The following is a 13,550-nucleotide window of genomic DNA, read 5'->3' as shown; positions in this document are numbered from 1 at the left end:
GCAGGAGGATATGGTTATTTCTAAGATATGAGATTTATCTCTGCAAAATACAGACGAGAATATTTCTGAAGAACTACTTAAAACTTTGTATATTATAAGTTTCTCAAAATAAGAATCTTTAAAATAACATTAAACTTAATAAAAAACTTTTTTTAAAATGCTACTTGGACCAATACAGGAATGGGAAGAATCACACCTTCGATTTACAAACTATGAGACTTCAGAAGACATTCAAAGGTCCTCGCAAATGTGTCGTCATGTTTGGAACATTTGTTATTAATAAAGCATTTTTTAACGGTACCGATTTCAGTCGTCAGCAGGATATGGTTATTTTAGAAATGTACGTTTCTATCTGGCAAATACAGATTGAAAATAAATGCAGAAAATAAACTTTCTATTTTGAGTGACAGGTTTAGAAGATTGTGAAACCCTGAATTGGGTATACCAAGTTTATATTCTTGACTTTTCTTTTGAGGCTAAATTGTTATTAGAGTCCACCTTTTTACCATCTTGTTATAGTCCAGCACATAGAAGTGCATATGGACTTCAGACTAACCTGCAATAAAGCCTGCATTTGGAAGGAGGGCAAGGTTTTCTAATGAACATTTCTCAAAATATTGCACGTTTAATCTTCTCCCTTTTACTGACATGACCAATGTCTGCTAATCCTATGTAGTATGAGAGTTTTTTAAAGACTGTTCTCGTCCAGATGAGCTTTTTTTGGACTGTTAAGGGAAGATGTATGCATGATAAGAGCCAAGCATTGCAATACAAACATTGGATTGACACGCTGTTATTTAAGAAATGTATACACGTTTTATTATATTGCTAAGATAACGTCTCCGATATCAAGCTCTCCAAGGCAGTCGAAATATACGAGATGAATCTATGCAGTATTGAATATCTCCTCGCTCATCGTCCCGTTGAACTTTTACTTTTCCTCGTCCCATTGAACTTTTCCTCGTCGCTCATCGTCCCGTTCAACTTTTCCTCGTCGCTCATCGTCCCGTTCAACTTTTCCTCGTCGCTCATCGTCCCGTTCAACATCTGGTCGTCTACTTTATGGGTATCCAGGAGTACTGAAAAAATATTTGCGTCATAAATGATGGACGTCAAGATAATACATGATGTTCTCTAGACTGAAATCACAGCATGAATTCTGTAATAGTTCCTCAAGGGCTTGGTTACTTAATAAATCCTGTTTTTGTAAAAAAATGAGCGATGTTGGAAGTGAATTCAGCAACCAAACATTGATGTATTAACTTATAAGACATGCAAGTGGTTTGTTTTAGCTCGTATACACAAGATTAGCTTGACATTGCTGTGTTTCAAATGAATCATACATATCACAGATTTCAGATCTTTTACACCACTTTTATGCGACACATACTGTTGTCTTTTTGGCCTTTAGAGCTCACCTTTGTGCTCATGCTGGACGCACCCCGTCGTGCCGTTTTTCTGCTGGACGCCCCCCGTCGTGCCGTTGTTCTGCTGGATGTCCCCCCGTCGTGCCGTTGTTCTGCTGGACGCCCCCCGTCGTGCCGTTGTTCTGCTGGACGCCCCCCGTCGTGCCGTTGTTCTGCTGGACGACCCCCGTCGTGCCGTTGTTCTGCTGGACGACCCCCGTCGTGCCGTTGTCTCTGGGAACCAGGTTCTGCTGGACGCCCCCCGTCGTGCCGTTGTTCTGCTGGACGCCCCCCGTCGTGCCGTTGTTCTGCTGGACGCCCCCCGTCGTGCCGCTGTTCTGCTGGCCGCCCCCCGTCGTGCCGTTGTTCTGCTGGACGCCCCCCGTCGTGCCGTTGTTCTGCTGGACGCCCCCCGTCGTGCCGTTGTTCTGCTGGACTTCCCCCGGCGTGCCGTTGTTCTGCTGGACGCCCCCCGGCGTGCCGTTGTTCTGCTGGACGCGCCCCGTCGTGCCATTGTCCATGGGAACCAGGTTCTGCTGGACACCCCCAGTCGTTGCTTCGCCCCAAATGACAAACCGGTTCTGGACGTCCCCAGTCGTGGAGTCTACCCCAATGACGACCCATTTTTGGACGTCCCCCTCCTTGGCCACTCCCCTAACGACGATCCGGTTCTGGACAGCCTCTGCTGTGGCGGGTTCGCTAATGACGATCAGGTTCTGGACGCCCCCCGTCTTGGCTTTGTCCTTAATGATGACCAAGTTCTGGACGCCCCCCGCCGTGGCGTTTCCCCTAATGACGACCCGGTTCTGGACGTCCTCAGTTGTGGAGTCGCCTCCTATGATGACCCATTTTAGGTCATGACCCGCAGTGGAATTTCCCCTAATGACGACCCGGTTCTGGACTCCCCCCTCCGTGCCGTTGTCCCTTGTTACGACCTGGTTCTGGACATTTGTTGTCTCGTTGACGCTCTGGGGCTTTTGTTCAGGATTCTGGTGACCAGACGCATCAGCTTCCACATCATTGGTTTCCAGTTGTACTGAAAGAAAGAAGGATTGATTAACAAAATAAGAACCAAAATAAATCACGTGACGTTATACGTCGACTGAAATCACAGCGTGAATTGTTCTGTAGTTTTCTTTTAATTCTTGCTTTTTTTAATGTGGCATTTAATAATATTGGGAGGGATGAAACCCTCTGTAATCGTCACACATGCAGAGCACACAGTGAAATGTGTTCTCTGCTTTTAACCCTTCCTAGCACCAGGAGTCTAGTACTAGGAGCAGTGGGCAGCAATTGCACAGCGCCCGGGGAGCAATGGGAGTAAGGGGGGGGGAAGGGGGTTTTCCGGTGCCTTGCTCAAGGGCACCCCGGCAGGAGGTGAACTAGGACCTCTCCAAGTATCAGTCCACACTCCATCTTAGATCTGGTTAGGGACTTGAACCGGCGACCCTACGGCTCACAGTCCAATCCCATACTGACTGAGCCACTGCCAGATTGAGGACCGTTTTTAAGATCATTTCTCAAAGTTATTCAATTTGGCACGACATTTCTCAAACGCATGGCATCAACATGCACACTACATCATGGGATGGCCATCAAATACAAAAATCTTCCCAATTTCAAGTTTTTAAAACCAGTTTAAAGCATTATCACCCCATAGTGTTCCTCAAGGGCTGGGTGTCAACTTGGTATAAGACATACAGATATCATAATGTTTTAAACCCTTTTCTACACGGTTTAAATATCTTTAGTTCATCTTATATTTCCCAGCTTTCAGATCATTTTCACCACTTTAACACTGTTGACCTTTTAGTCTTTAGGGCTCACCTTCTCGAGCATCTTGGTCCAACATGGACTCCATCGACTGGAAAGGTGCAAAGGCTTTCTTTAAGGAGATCTCATTGGCAGACAGATCTGTAGGACACAGTATAATTAAAGGTTAGCATCAGACAGAGAGAAGAAACGCTGCATAAAATCAAATGTTTTCAACTCTCAGTCTCCTCTGCAGCTTATATTCACCAGCTGGAAAACCAGAGACTGTGGACAGGAAACATGCTGTTAAATCAAACATTACTCCATCTTCAACACAATTATCAAACAGGTAAATACCTCTGGCCAGACAAACAGTCAGCATACAGACGAGCATCCAAACAGCTGCCATCTCTGCAGTTTTCCAATAGAGTGTTGCCTGAGCACCAGGCAGCTTTAAAGGAGGGAAACCTCCAGCAGCTGCTACTGATCAGCACTGATTGTCTCTCTGCACAGAGGAAAACACCATTTATCTGAGATTAAACTCTGGGAATGAGGAGTTTTTCATGGAGCTTGTTGTGCATTTATGATTAGTAGAGACCATCGTTTTAAATTCACATTAAATATTCATATAATGTTTTTTTTTACTTTTCTCCCTTTTACAGACATGCCAACTTTATATCAATCCCACCCATTACAAATCGTATATATTATATTTAAATATGTCTTTAGTGATGGCGAGATTAAGCCTTATGAAGCTTTGAAGCTTTCCAGCCAATTGGTTCGCAAAAGGCTTCATCTCATGAGGCTTCATCATGGGCTTCATTTGAACACAAACCCCCCTGTTGGTCAAAGTGTGTAAAACAGGCAGATTGGACATCTCAACAGTGTGCTCTATCTCATACCGAGTTCCCAATGAGTAAAGCCTTAGAATAACTCTAAACAACGAACATTAAATCATATTTTCATGTTAACAATATTGTATTTATTCCAGTTTAATGATTGTGATTGAAAAGCCTAAGGATGCTGGTAAACATTGCAAAGAGGGATTTGTATTCCTTAATAATATTCATAAACGTAACCATGTTGTAGCCTGAGAAAGGCTAAACCATATCAAAGAATACATTTATTAACTACATTATCTAATTTAGTTGTAGCTTTTATAAACAACAAAAAATACGTATTGTTCAGTCTTTGAACCAGGGACCCTGCGGTCATGAGTCAACTGTTTTCCAGCTGAGCCACAGCACACACACTAAAGCTCCCTGAAAACACTGCAAGATATGTATTCCTGTATTTATTCATGTTTTTATTGATTTTTTTATTCCTACATTTATTTATGCTTGTATCTATTTATACTTATGACATGTTCCGACCTCTATATAAGTGAGGGTCTGAGCTCTCTTGATTCCATCGTGTCACCGGACCCGGGTACAGGAGGGGTAATATGGTTGTTGTTATACATCCATGGGTATTATGAGCGTTGTGGTTCAACGGTTCAACCGATCTGAATGGCTTCCTGAAGCAGTCACGTGGTATCGACAGGCAGCGAGGCTTCGTTTGTCATCGATGACGTCACTGGCCCAAAACGATACAAGCCTCGATACAAGGTTCACAAAAAGCTTCGGGGATTACTCGACACACGCTCCGAAGCCTCGGCGCAATACGTAACATCATTACATGTCTGCATGATTAGCGCCAAACCTTTCTAGACATACACATACAGTGGTGCAAAAAAGTATTTAGTCAGCCACCAATTATGCAAGTTCTCCAACTTAAAAAGTTGAGAGAGGCCTGTAATTTTCATCCTAGGTACACCTTAACTATGAGAGACAGAATGAGGAAAAAAATCCAGAAAATCACATTGTCTGATTTTTAAAGAATTTATTTGCACATTATGGTGGAAAAATTTGGTCAATAACAAAAGTTAATCTCAATACTTTGTTATATACCCTTTGATGGCAATGACAGAGGTCAAACATTTTCTGTAAGTCTTCACAAGGTTTTCACACACTGTTGCTGGTATTTTGGCCCATTCCTCCATGCAGATCTCCTCTAGAGCAGTGATGTTTTGGGGCTGTCGCTGGGCAACATGGACTTTCAACTCCCTCCAAAGATTTTCTATGGGGTTGAGATCTGGAGACTGGCTAGGCCACTCCAGGACCTTGAAATGCTTCTTATGAAGCCACTCCTTCGTTGCCTGGACGTTGTGTTTGGGATCATTGTCATGCTGAAAGACCCAGCCACATCTCATCTTCAATGCCCTTGCTGATGGAAGGAGGTTGTCACTCAAAATCTCACGATACATGGCCCCATTCATTCTTTCCTTTACACGGATCAGTGGTCCTGGTCCCTTTGCATAAAAACAGCCCCAAAGCATGATGTTTCCACCCCCATGTTTCACAGTAGGTGTTCTTTGGATGCAACTCAGCATTCTTTCTCCTCCAAACACGTCTAGTTGAGTTTTTACCAAAAAGTTCTATTTTGGTTTCATCTGACCATATGACATTCTCCCAATCCTCTTCTGGATCATCTAAATGCTCTCTAGCAAACTTCAGACGGGCCTGGACATGTACTGGCTTAAGCAGGGGGACACGTCTGGCACTGTAGGATTTGCGTAGTGTGTTACTGATGGTAGCCTTTGTTACTTTGGTCCCAGCTCTCTGCAGGTCATTGACTAGGTCCCCCCGTGTGGTTCTGGGATTTTTGCTCACCGTTCTTGTGAGGGGGGTGTATTCTACCCAATATGGGTTTCCACTTACCAAATATTTGTCACGTGGGGGGGTGTCCGTCAACCAAATACGGGGTCCCACTTTTCGCGTATATGTATTGATGTACTTATGGGGGGGGGGGGGGGTGTCCGTCAACCCACATCTCAGGGGAGGCGCTCTCCGTGGTGCTGAACCCAGGCCACTTGCAGATATACCTATGGGGATTGTGGCGATGTCCCACATCTCAATATGGAAGCCCACTTGTAGATCCCACATCTCAATATCGATACCCACTTGCCTGGGGGCCCCACAAGTCAATATGAGAGCCCACTTCAGGGCTCCCACATCTCAATATGGAAGCCCACTTGCAGTAATACCTATGGGGATTGGGGCGATGTCCCACATCTCAATATGGAAGCCCACTTGTAGATCCCACATCTCAGGGGAGGCACTCTCCGTGGTGCTGAACCCCGGCCACTTGCAGATATACCTATGGGGATTGTGGCGAAGTCCCACATCTCAATATGGAAGCCCACGTGTAGATCCCACATCTCAATATGGAAGCCCACTTGCAGATATACCTATGGGGATTGGGGTGATGTCCCACATCTCAATATGGAAGCCCACTTCTTAATATTATTAATAATTCCAAAATAAAAATATTAGTTTTTATAACTATTACATATGCAGTAATGGGCCCCCATATTGACTTGTGGACAGTTAGTGTCCACATATAAAAATGAATTCAAGGGAACTTAAGATTGAGTGCCAAGGGTGAGAGTCGAACCCCGCTCTACCACACCAAGGACACAAGGAGCGACTCCCATTCCATTGCCCCACAAGTGGCGCTGAAGCTTATTGAACAAAAGTATTATATATAGACTCCACTATAAAGTAAAAATACATTTCTCTATCGTTTTGGCGATCAAATTTAACAAAAAAACACATCAAATCACATCTACAAATCAATACGAAGCTAATGAAACAACTCTCAGACTACTAGCGTGTTTACAAGTTTGAAAACGTAGCAATGGCTTTTCACATCACACCATTGTGTGATATATGATTAATATGATGAAATGAATGTGTATAATGTTCTTAAATGTTCCCAATGATTGTTCTTATAATGTTTCTTAAATGTTTTTGTATAAATGTATTTGTTCTGCTATATAATATGGAGAGTCTGACAGGAGTTTCGAACCCGGGTCTCCCGTAGCAAGGGGCGACACCCGGTCGCCTAAAGCTTATAGCTGTATAGTCTATTATAAAAATTCTGAACGGCACATTTACCTGTGTTTTCCACCATCAAAATGTACAAACGACACATCAAATCAAATCTACAGATGAAGAAAAAAACCTGAAGTATATATATCTCTCTATAGTCCCAATATATTTGAACTATCTGAACTCTATCTATGGAGCTAATTTCCTGCCATAATTCCACAAACAAACTAAACAGGTTTTACAAATGCCTCATGATTCACTAACAAACACAATGTGGTTTGCAAATACAAAACACCATCTACAAACTAATGCATTTAGTTTTGCAAAGAAAAAACGTATCTATCAAACAAACACATAACATTTTTCTAATAAATCATGTTTCAGAGACAAATTCAGCATAGGTTTTACAAGTACACAACTTTTTTTTACAACTACAACACTTTTTTTTACAAGTACAAAACTTGTTTTTACAACTACAAAACGTTTTCTTCTCACGGCGGAATATTACTGCCAAAAGTCACGTGACTTTTGGCAGTAATATTCCGCCGTGGCTGGCACATGCTCCACGGCAGCAGGGGGCGCTACTGAGTCCATTGGGGAAGGCGGGAGCCTCCCGCCGGGAGGTTGAGCAGAGCATGGAACAGCCCTTGCCAGCCTGATGACAGTGGTGATTCTAGCGATCCAGCAATCTGGGTCAGTGTTTGAACAAGGTGAATTTAGCGATCACAACGAAAACAGCCAAGACACATATTGAGCCCAGAAAATGAATGTTATTAAGGCTGTACATATAATAAGCCTTTGTCTAAAATGGACAACATTGTAACTAAGGAGATTTAAACCACACAGCGATTCTGCACTCTTCATTTTCTTTCCTGCTATATTCAAAAGGAAGTACTTTACTGTGTACTTTGTGAGTAATCCTCTGTCAGAGTCCCTTCCGTAGGCTATAATGCATGTTTTATGCTATCTTTGATGAATGATAAAAAGACAATTTTACCATAAGTTCTTAATGATATTGAGACTGCTGGACTCAGTATTCTTATATCTACTATCACAATACATTGAAGTACTTCTAGTGTGTGTGTTTTTTTTAAAAATCCTCTGTCAAAGTCACTTCCTGAGAACCTAATCAAGCCACTTCTGCTAAGTTTGATGAGGGAAAAACAATTTGTTTTGCCATTAATTCTTCGTGAGATTGACACTGTTGGACTCAGTACTAGTCCCACAAGTACTATGAAGTACTTTTACTGTGTACTTTTTGAGTAATCCTCTGTCAATGTCCCCTCCTGACTCCTGAGTACAATAATGCATGTTTCTCTGCTATTTTGAATAAGCGTTAAAACACCTTTCTTATGAGACTGATATTGTTGGACAGAGTACTTTAAGAGGATGGTACATGGCAGACATGATATCAGCAATACTTCCAGTCAGTACTCTGGCAGCAGCATGTTTACCCCTTGGAAAGTCTTTAGAGTCTGGCCTGGATATAGCTGGTCACAAATATCCTTCAGCAAAGTGACAAACCCTTGTGACTCTTGTTGGCCTCTTATGGGGCTGCTGTCTTTTAAATAGGATTATTTTTCTGCTCCTAGTTCATTCCTCTCAGATTCTTCCATCAGTCCCAGTCATTGCATGTCTGTCAATAGAGCTTCGAAAAATGTGTCCAATTCAACAAAATGTTTTTGTGAAGGTGAGAGCTAAATTATAGATTGTTTGATTGTGTAATTACAAGGTGAGAGAAAATCAATCCATATCCTATTAAACTTATTTTATTTACTTTTCCATGTTGTACATATACTTACTTGTATTACATGTTGAACCACATGCTGGATATCTTCACCAGCCTCAAGGAAATAAAATACATGGATTCATAATTAAAATGTTTTAGAAACATTTATAATTTAATAATGTTGTGTGCAAACATTTAAAATTGAAATATAAAATGAAAAATAAGTTTACTTTTGAAATGATTTCTCACAAAAACCTTTCTAAATTATAGTAAATTATTAAAAAAGGTTTCGTCAATATACGTTTTACTGCCTAAAATAGTTGAAATTGAACGTAAACTATATCAAACACCACATCCATGGCAATTAACCCACTTTTGCCCGCTATTTAAATTGACTTTGGTTGAAGTTGATAACAATATTGATATTATATATATCATATAATTGATGCAGTCTTTTTGAACACTTTTAAAAATACTGCAAATGAATAATATTTGTAATGTTCTGCACAGATAGTAGCTTAACTTGAATTTGAAAACATGTGGCAACTTTATTAATACAGCAGTTGAAAATATTTGTGGAAAAAAAAAATTCTTCATGGGCTTCAATGGCTCTCTAGATAAAGGGCGTTTTATGGTTGTTCAGAGGTTGTTTATACCTGTTAACACACTGCTGTAAAACACAACAAGCCCATTTGCTTATTCCTTGCAACATTGTTTTAAATAAAATGTGCAAAAATATAACTTATAGTGCACAGGATAAACATTTAAAGTGCTGTAAAGCAGAAGTACTTCAAATAAAACAGTTTTTCCATCAGTAAAAGAATATGTGGGGATTGTCCACAGTACTGAATGTATGTAAGTTGCTTTGGATAAAAGCGTCTAACAAATGACATGTAACGTAATAAAGCAATTTTCAATCGTGCCGATTTCCAGTTGTAGGGGTTTAACTCCACTAATTGGATCCGTTTTCTTTGTAGAAACCAGGCAGCTGGATATGGTTATAAAAACAAGGCAAATACAGAACATTTCCTAAAGCTATAGAGACAGGTTTAAATGATTGTGCATCCTTGATGGGAAAACCATGTTTTTATTCTCGAGTCTTTGTTAATTTTTATTGCAATAGTTGTACATTATTTATGTTAAAGTAGACGGCATATTCCTCTTATTGGATGTGATTTTAAGTAGAAAACCTGCAGGAGGATATGGTTATTTCTAAGATGTGAGATTTATCTCTGCAAAATACAGACGAGAATATTTCTGAAGAACTACTTAAAACTTTGTATATTATACGTTTCTCAAAATAAGAAACTTCAAAATAAACATTGTTAAAATCCCTTTAAATGAGAAAAACATTTTTGAATTAACTCTCAAAATAAGAATCTTTAAAATAACATTAAACTTAATAAAAAACTGTTTTTAAAATGCTACTTGGACCAATACAGGAATGGGAAGAATCACACCTTCGATTTACAAACTATGAGACTTCAGAAAACATTCAAAGGTCCTCGCAAATGTGTCGTCATGTTTGGCACATTTGTTATTAATAAAGCATTTTTTAACGGTGCAGATTTCAGTCGTCAGCAGGATATGGTTATTTTAGAAATGTACGTTTCTCCATCCATCCATCCATCTTCTCCCGCTTATCCGTGGTCGGGTCGCGGGGGTAGCAGTTCCAGCAGAGAGCCCCAAACTTTCTTTTCCCTGGCGACATCAACCAGCTCTGACTGGGGGATCCCAAGGCGCTCCCAGGCCAGCGAAGAGATATAATCCCTCCACCTGGTCCTAGGTCTACCCCTTGGTCTCTTCCCAGCTGGACGTGCCTGGAACACCTCCCTAGGGAGGCGCCCAGGTGGCATCCTAACTAGGTGCCCGAACCACCTCAACTGGCTCCTTTCAACGCGAAGGAGGAGCGGCTCAACTCCGAGTCCCTCCCTGATGACCGAACTTCTCACCTTATCCCTAAGGGAGACACCAGCCACCCTGCGGAGAAAACCCATCTCGGCCACTTGTATCCGCGATCTCGTTCTTTCGGTCATGACCCATCCTTCATGACCATAGGTGAGGGTAGGAACGAAAATGGCCCGGAAGACCGAGAGCTTTGCCTTCTGGCTCAGCTCCCTTTTCGTCACAACGGTGCGGTAAAGCGACTGCAGTACCGCTCCCGCTGCTCCGATTCTCCGGCCCATCTCACGCTCCATTGTTCCCTCACTCGAGAACAAGACCCCGAGATACTTGAACTCCTTCACTTGGGGGTAAGGACTCATTCCCTACCTGGAGTGGACAGTCCATCGGTTTCCTGCTGAGAACCATGGCCTCAGATTTGGAGGTGCTGATCCTCATCCCAGCCGCTTCACACTCGGTTGCGAACCGATCCAGTGAGTGCTGAAGGTCGCAGACCGATGAAGCCATTAGAACCACATCATCTGCAAAAAGCAGTGGTGCAATCCTTAGTCCACCGAACTGCAGACCCCCTCCCCCATGACTACGCCTCGAAATCCGATCCATGTATATTACAAACAGGATTGGTGACAAAGCGCAGCCCTGGTGGAGGCCAACCCTCACCGGAAATGGGTCCTACTTACTGCCGAGGACCCGGACACAGCTCTCGCTTTGGGAGTACAGAGATTGGATGGCCCTGAGTAGAGACCCCTCACCCCATACTCCCGCAGCACCTCCCACAGTAACTCCCTGGGAACTCGGTCATACGCCTTCTCCAAGTCTACAAAACACATGTAGACCGGATAAGCGTACTCCCAGGCCCCCTCCAGGATCCTTGCGAGAGTAAAAAGCTGATCCGTCGTTCCACGACCAGGACGGAATCCGCATTGTTCCTCCTCAATCTGAGGTTCGACAATCGGCCTGACCCTCCTTTCGAGTACCTTAGAGTAAACTTTCCCGGGGAGGCTGAGTAGTGTGATGCCTCTGTAATTGGCACACACCCTCTGATCCCCCTTTTTAAAAAGGGGAACCACCACCCCGGTCTGCCACTCCTTCGGACTTCCACGCAACGTTGATGAGACGTGTCAACCATGACAGTCCCTCAACACCCAGAGCCTTCAGCATTTCCGGGCGGATCTCATTGACCCCCGGGGCTTTGCCACTGTGGAGTTGTTTGACGACCTCAGTGACCTCCCCCCGGGAGATTGGTGTTGATCCCCCGTCATACTCCAGCTCTGCCTCTAACATAGAGGGCGGAGTTGTCGGGTTCAGGAGTTCCTCAAAGTGTTCCTTCCAACGCCCTAACACTCCATCAGTTGAGGTCAACAACGTCCCATCCTTACTGTACACAGCTTGGATGGTTCCCTGCTTCCCCCTCCTGAGGTGTCGGACAGTTTTCCAGAACAACTTTGGTGCCGCCCGAAAGTCCTTCTCCATGTCTTCTCCGAACTTCTCCCACACCCGCTGCTTTGCCTCGGCCACGGATGAGGCTGCTGCCCTTCGGGCCTGTCGGTACCTTGCAACTGCCTCGGGAGTCCTCCGGGATAACAAATCCCTGAAGGCCTCCTTCTTCAGTCGGACGGCTTCCCTGACCACCGGTGTCCACCAGGAGGTTCGAGGGTTACCGCCCCTTGAGGCACCTTGAGACCACAGCTCCCCGCCGCGGCTTCGGCAATAGAGGCTTTGAACACCGACCACTCTGGTTCAATGTCCCCAACCTCCACAGGAATGCCCGAAAAGCTCCGCCGGAGGTGTGAGTTGAAGGCCTCCTGAACTTGGGCCTCCTCCGGACGTTCCCAGTTCACCCGAACTACACGTTTGGGCTTACCAGGTCTATCCAGAGGCTTCCCCCGCCACTCGACCCAACTCACCACCAGATGGTGATCAGTTGACAACTCCGCCCCTCTCTTTACCCGAGTGTCCAAAACATACGGCCTCAGGTCCGATGATACGATAACGAAATCGATCATGGACCTTCTGCCTAGGGTGCTCTGGTACCACGTACACTTATGAGCATCCTTATGTTCGAACATGGTGTTTGTTATGGCCAATCCATGACTAGCACAGAAGTCCAGTAACAAACCACCACTCCGGTTCAGATCAGGGGGGCCGTTCCTCCCAATCACGCCCCTCCAAGTGTCTCCATCATTGCCCACATGTGCGTTGAAGTCTCCCAGCAAGATTAAAGAGTCCCCTTCAGGAGCCCCATACAGGACTCTTTCCAGGGTCTCCAAGAAGGCCGTATACTCTGAACTGCTGTTGGGTGCATAAGCACACACAACAGTCAGAGTTTTCCCCCCCATAACCCGCAGGCGTAGGGAGGCGACCCTCTCGTCCACTGGGGTAAACTCCAACAACGAAGCACCTAACCGGGGACTTGTGAGTATCTCCACACCCGCCCGGCGCCTCACACCTTGAGCAACTCCGGAGAAGAATAGAGTCCAACCCCTATCCAGAAGTAAGGTTCCAGAGCCGACGCTGTGCGTAGAGGTGAGCCCAACCAGATCCAACTGGTAACGCTCCACCTCCCGCACAAGCTCCGGCTCCTTCCCCCCCAGAGAGGTGACGTTCCACGTCCCCAAAGCCAGCTTCTGTCGCCCGGGTCTGGTCCGTCGAGAACCTCCGCTTTCACTGCCACCCTTCTGGCAGCGCACCCGACCCCATCAATGTTTCCCGTAGGTGGTGGGCCCGCGGGACGGAGAAGTGGAGGTGTTGCCCACGTTGCCTTTTCGGGCTGGGCCCGGCCGGGCTCCGTGGCAAGCCCGGCCACCAGACGCTCGCCGACGAGTCCTC

The 13,550-nt window shown here is 44.5% G+C and overlaps 1 protein-coding gene across 1 annotated transcript; it reads right to left on the bottom strand.

Annotated features, from left to right (window-relative positions):
- Nucleotides 1-793: 793 nt before the first annotated feature.
- Nucleotides 794-3,621, bottom strand: LOC117556283 (mucin-19-like). The gene is made up of 5 exons (XM_034231586.1): nucleotides 3,516-3,621; nucleotides 3,234-3,320; nucleotides 1,614-2,442; nucleotides 1,419-1,549; nucleotides 794-1,079 (listed from the first exon to the last, which is right to left on the bottom strand). Exons 1-5 carry the CDS (start codon nucleotides 3,565-3,567, stop codon nucleotides 913-915), a joined length of 1,266 nt encoding a protein of 421 aa, XP_034087477.1. The 5' UTR covers nucleotides 3,568-3,621; the 3' UTR covers nucleotides 794-912.
- Nucleotides 3,622-13,550: the final 9,929 nt, after the last annotated feature.

This window comes from Gymnodraco acuticeps, unplaced genomic scaffold, assembly GCF_902827175.1.
Source record: "Gymnodraco acuticeps unplaced genomic scaffold, fGymAcu1.1, whole genome shotgun sequence".
NCBI classification, from domain to species: domain Eukaryota; kingdom Metazoa; phylum Chordata; class Actinopteri; order Perciformes; family Bathydraconidae; genus Gymnodraco; species Gymnodraco acuticeps.
Note: the sequence above shows the minus strand (reverse complement) of the source record. Positions and strands in the feature narration are given on the sequence as shown.

Coding starts and splice junctions, on each gene's coding strand:
- LOC117556283 (XM_034231586.1), bottom strand. CDS start 3,567: ATGGCAGCTGTTTGGATGCTCGTCTGTATGCTGACTGTTTGTCTGGCC. Junction 3,321..3,515: donor GACTGTTTGTCTGGCCAGAG/GTATTTACCTGT, acceptor TGTGTCCTACAG/ATCTGTCTGCCAATGAGATC. Junction 1,550..1,613: donor GGCACGACGGGGGTCGTCCA/GCAGAACAACGG, acceptor GGCGTCCAGCAG/AACAACGGCACGACGGGGGG.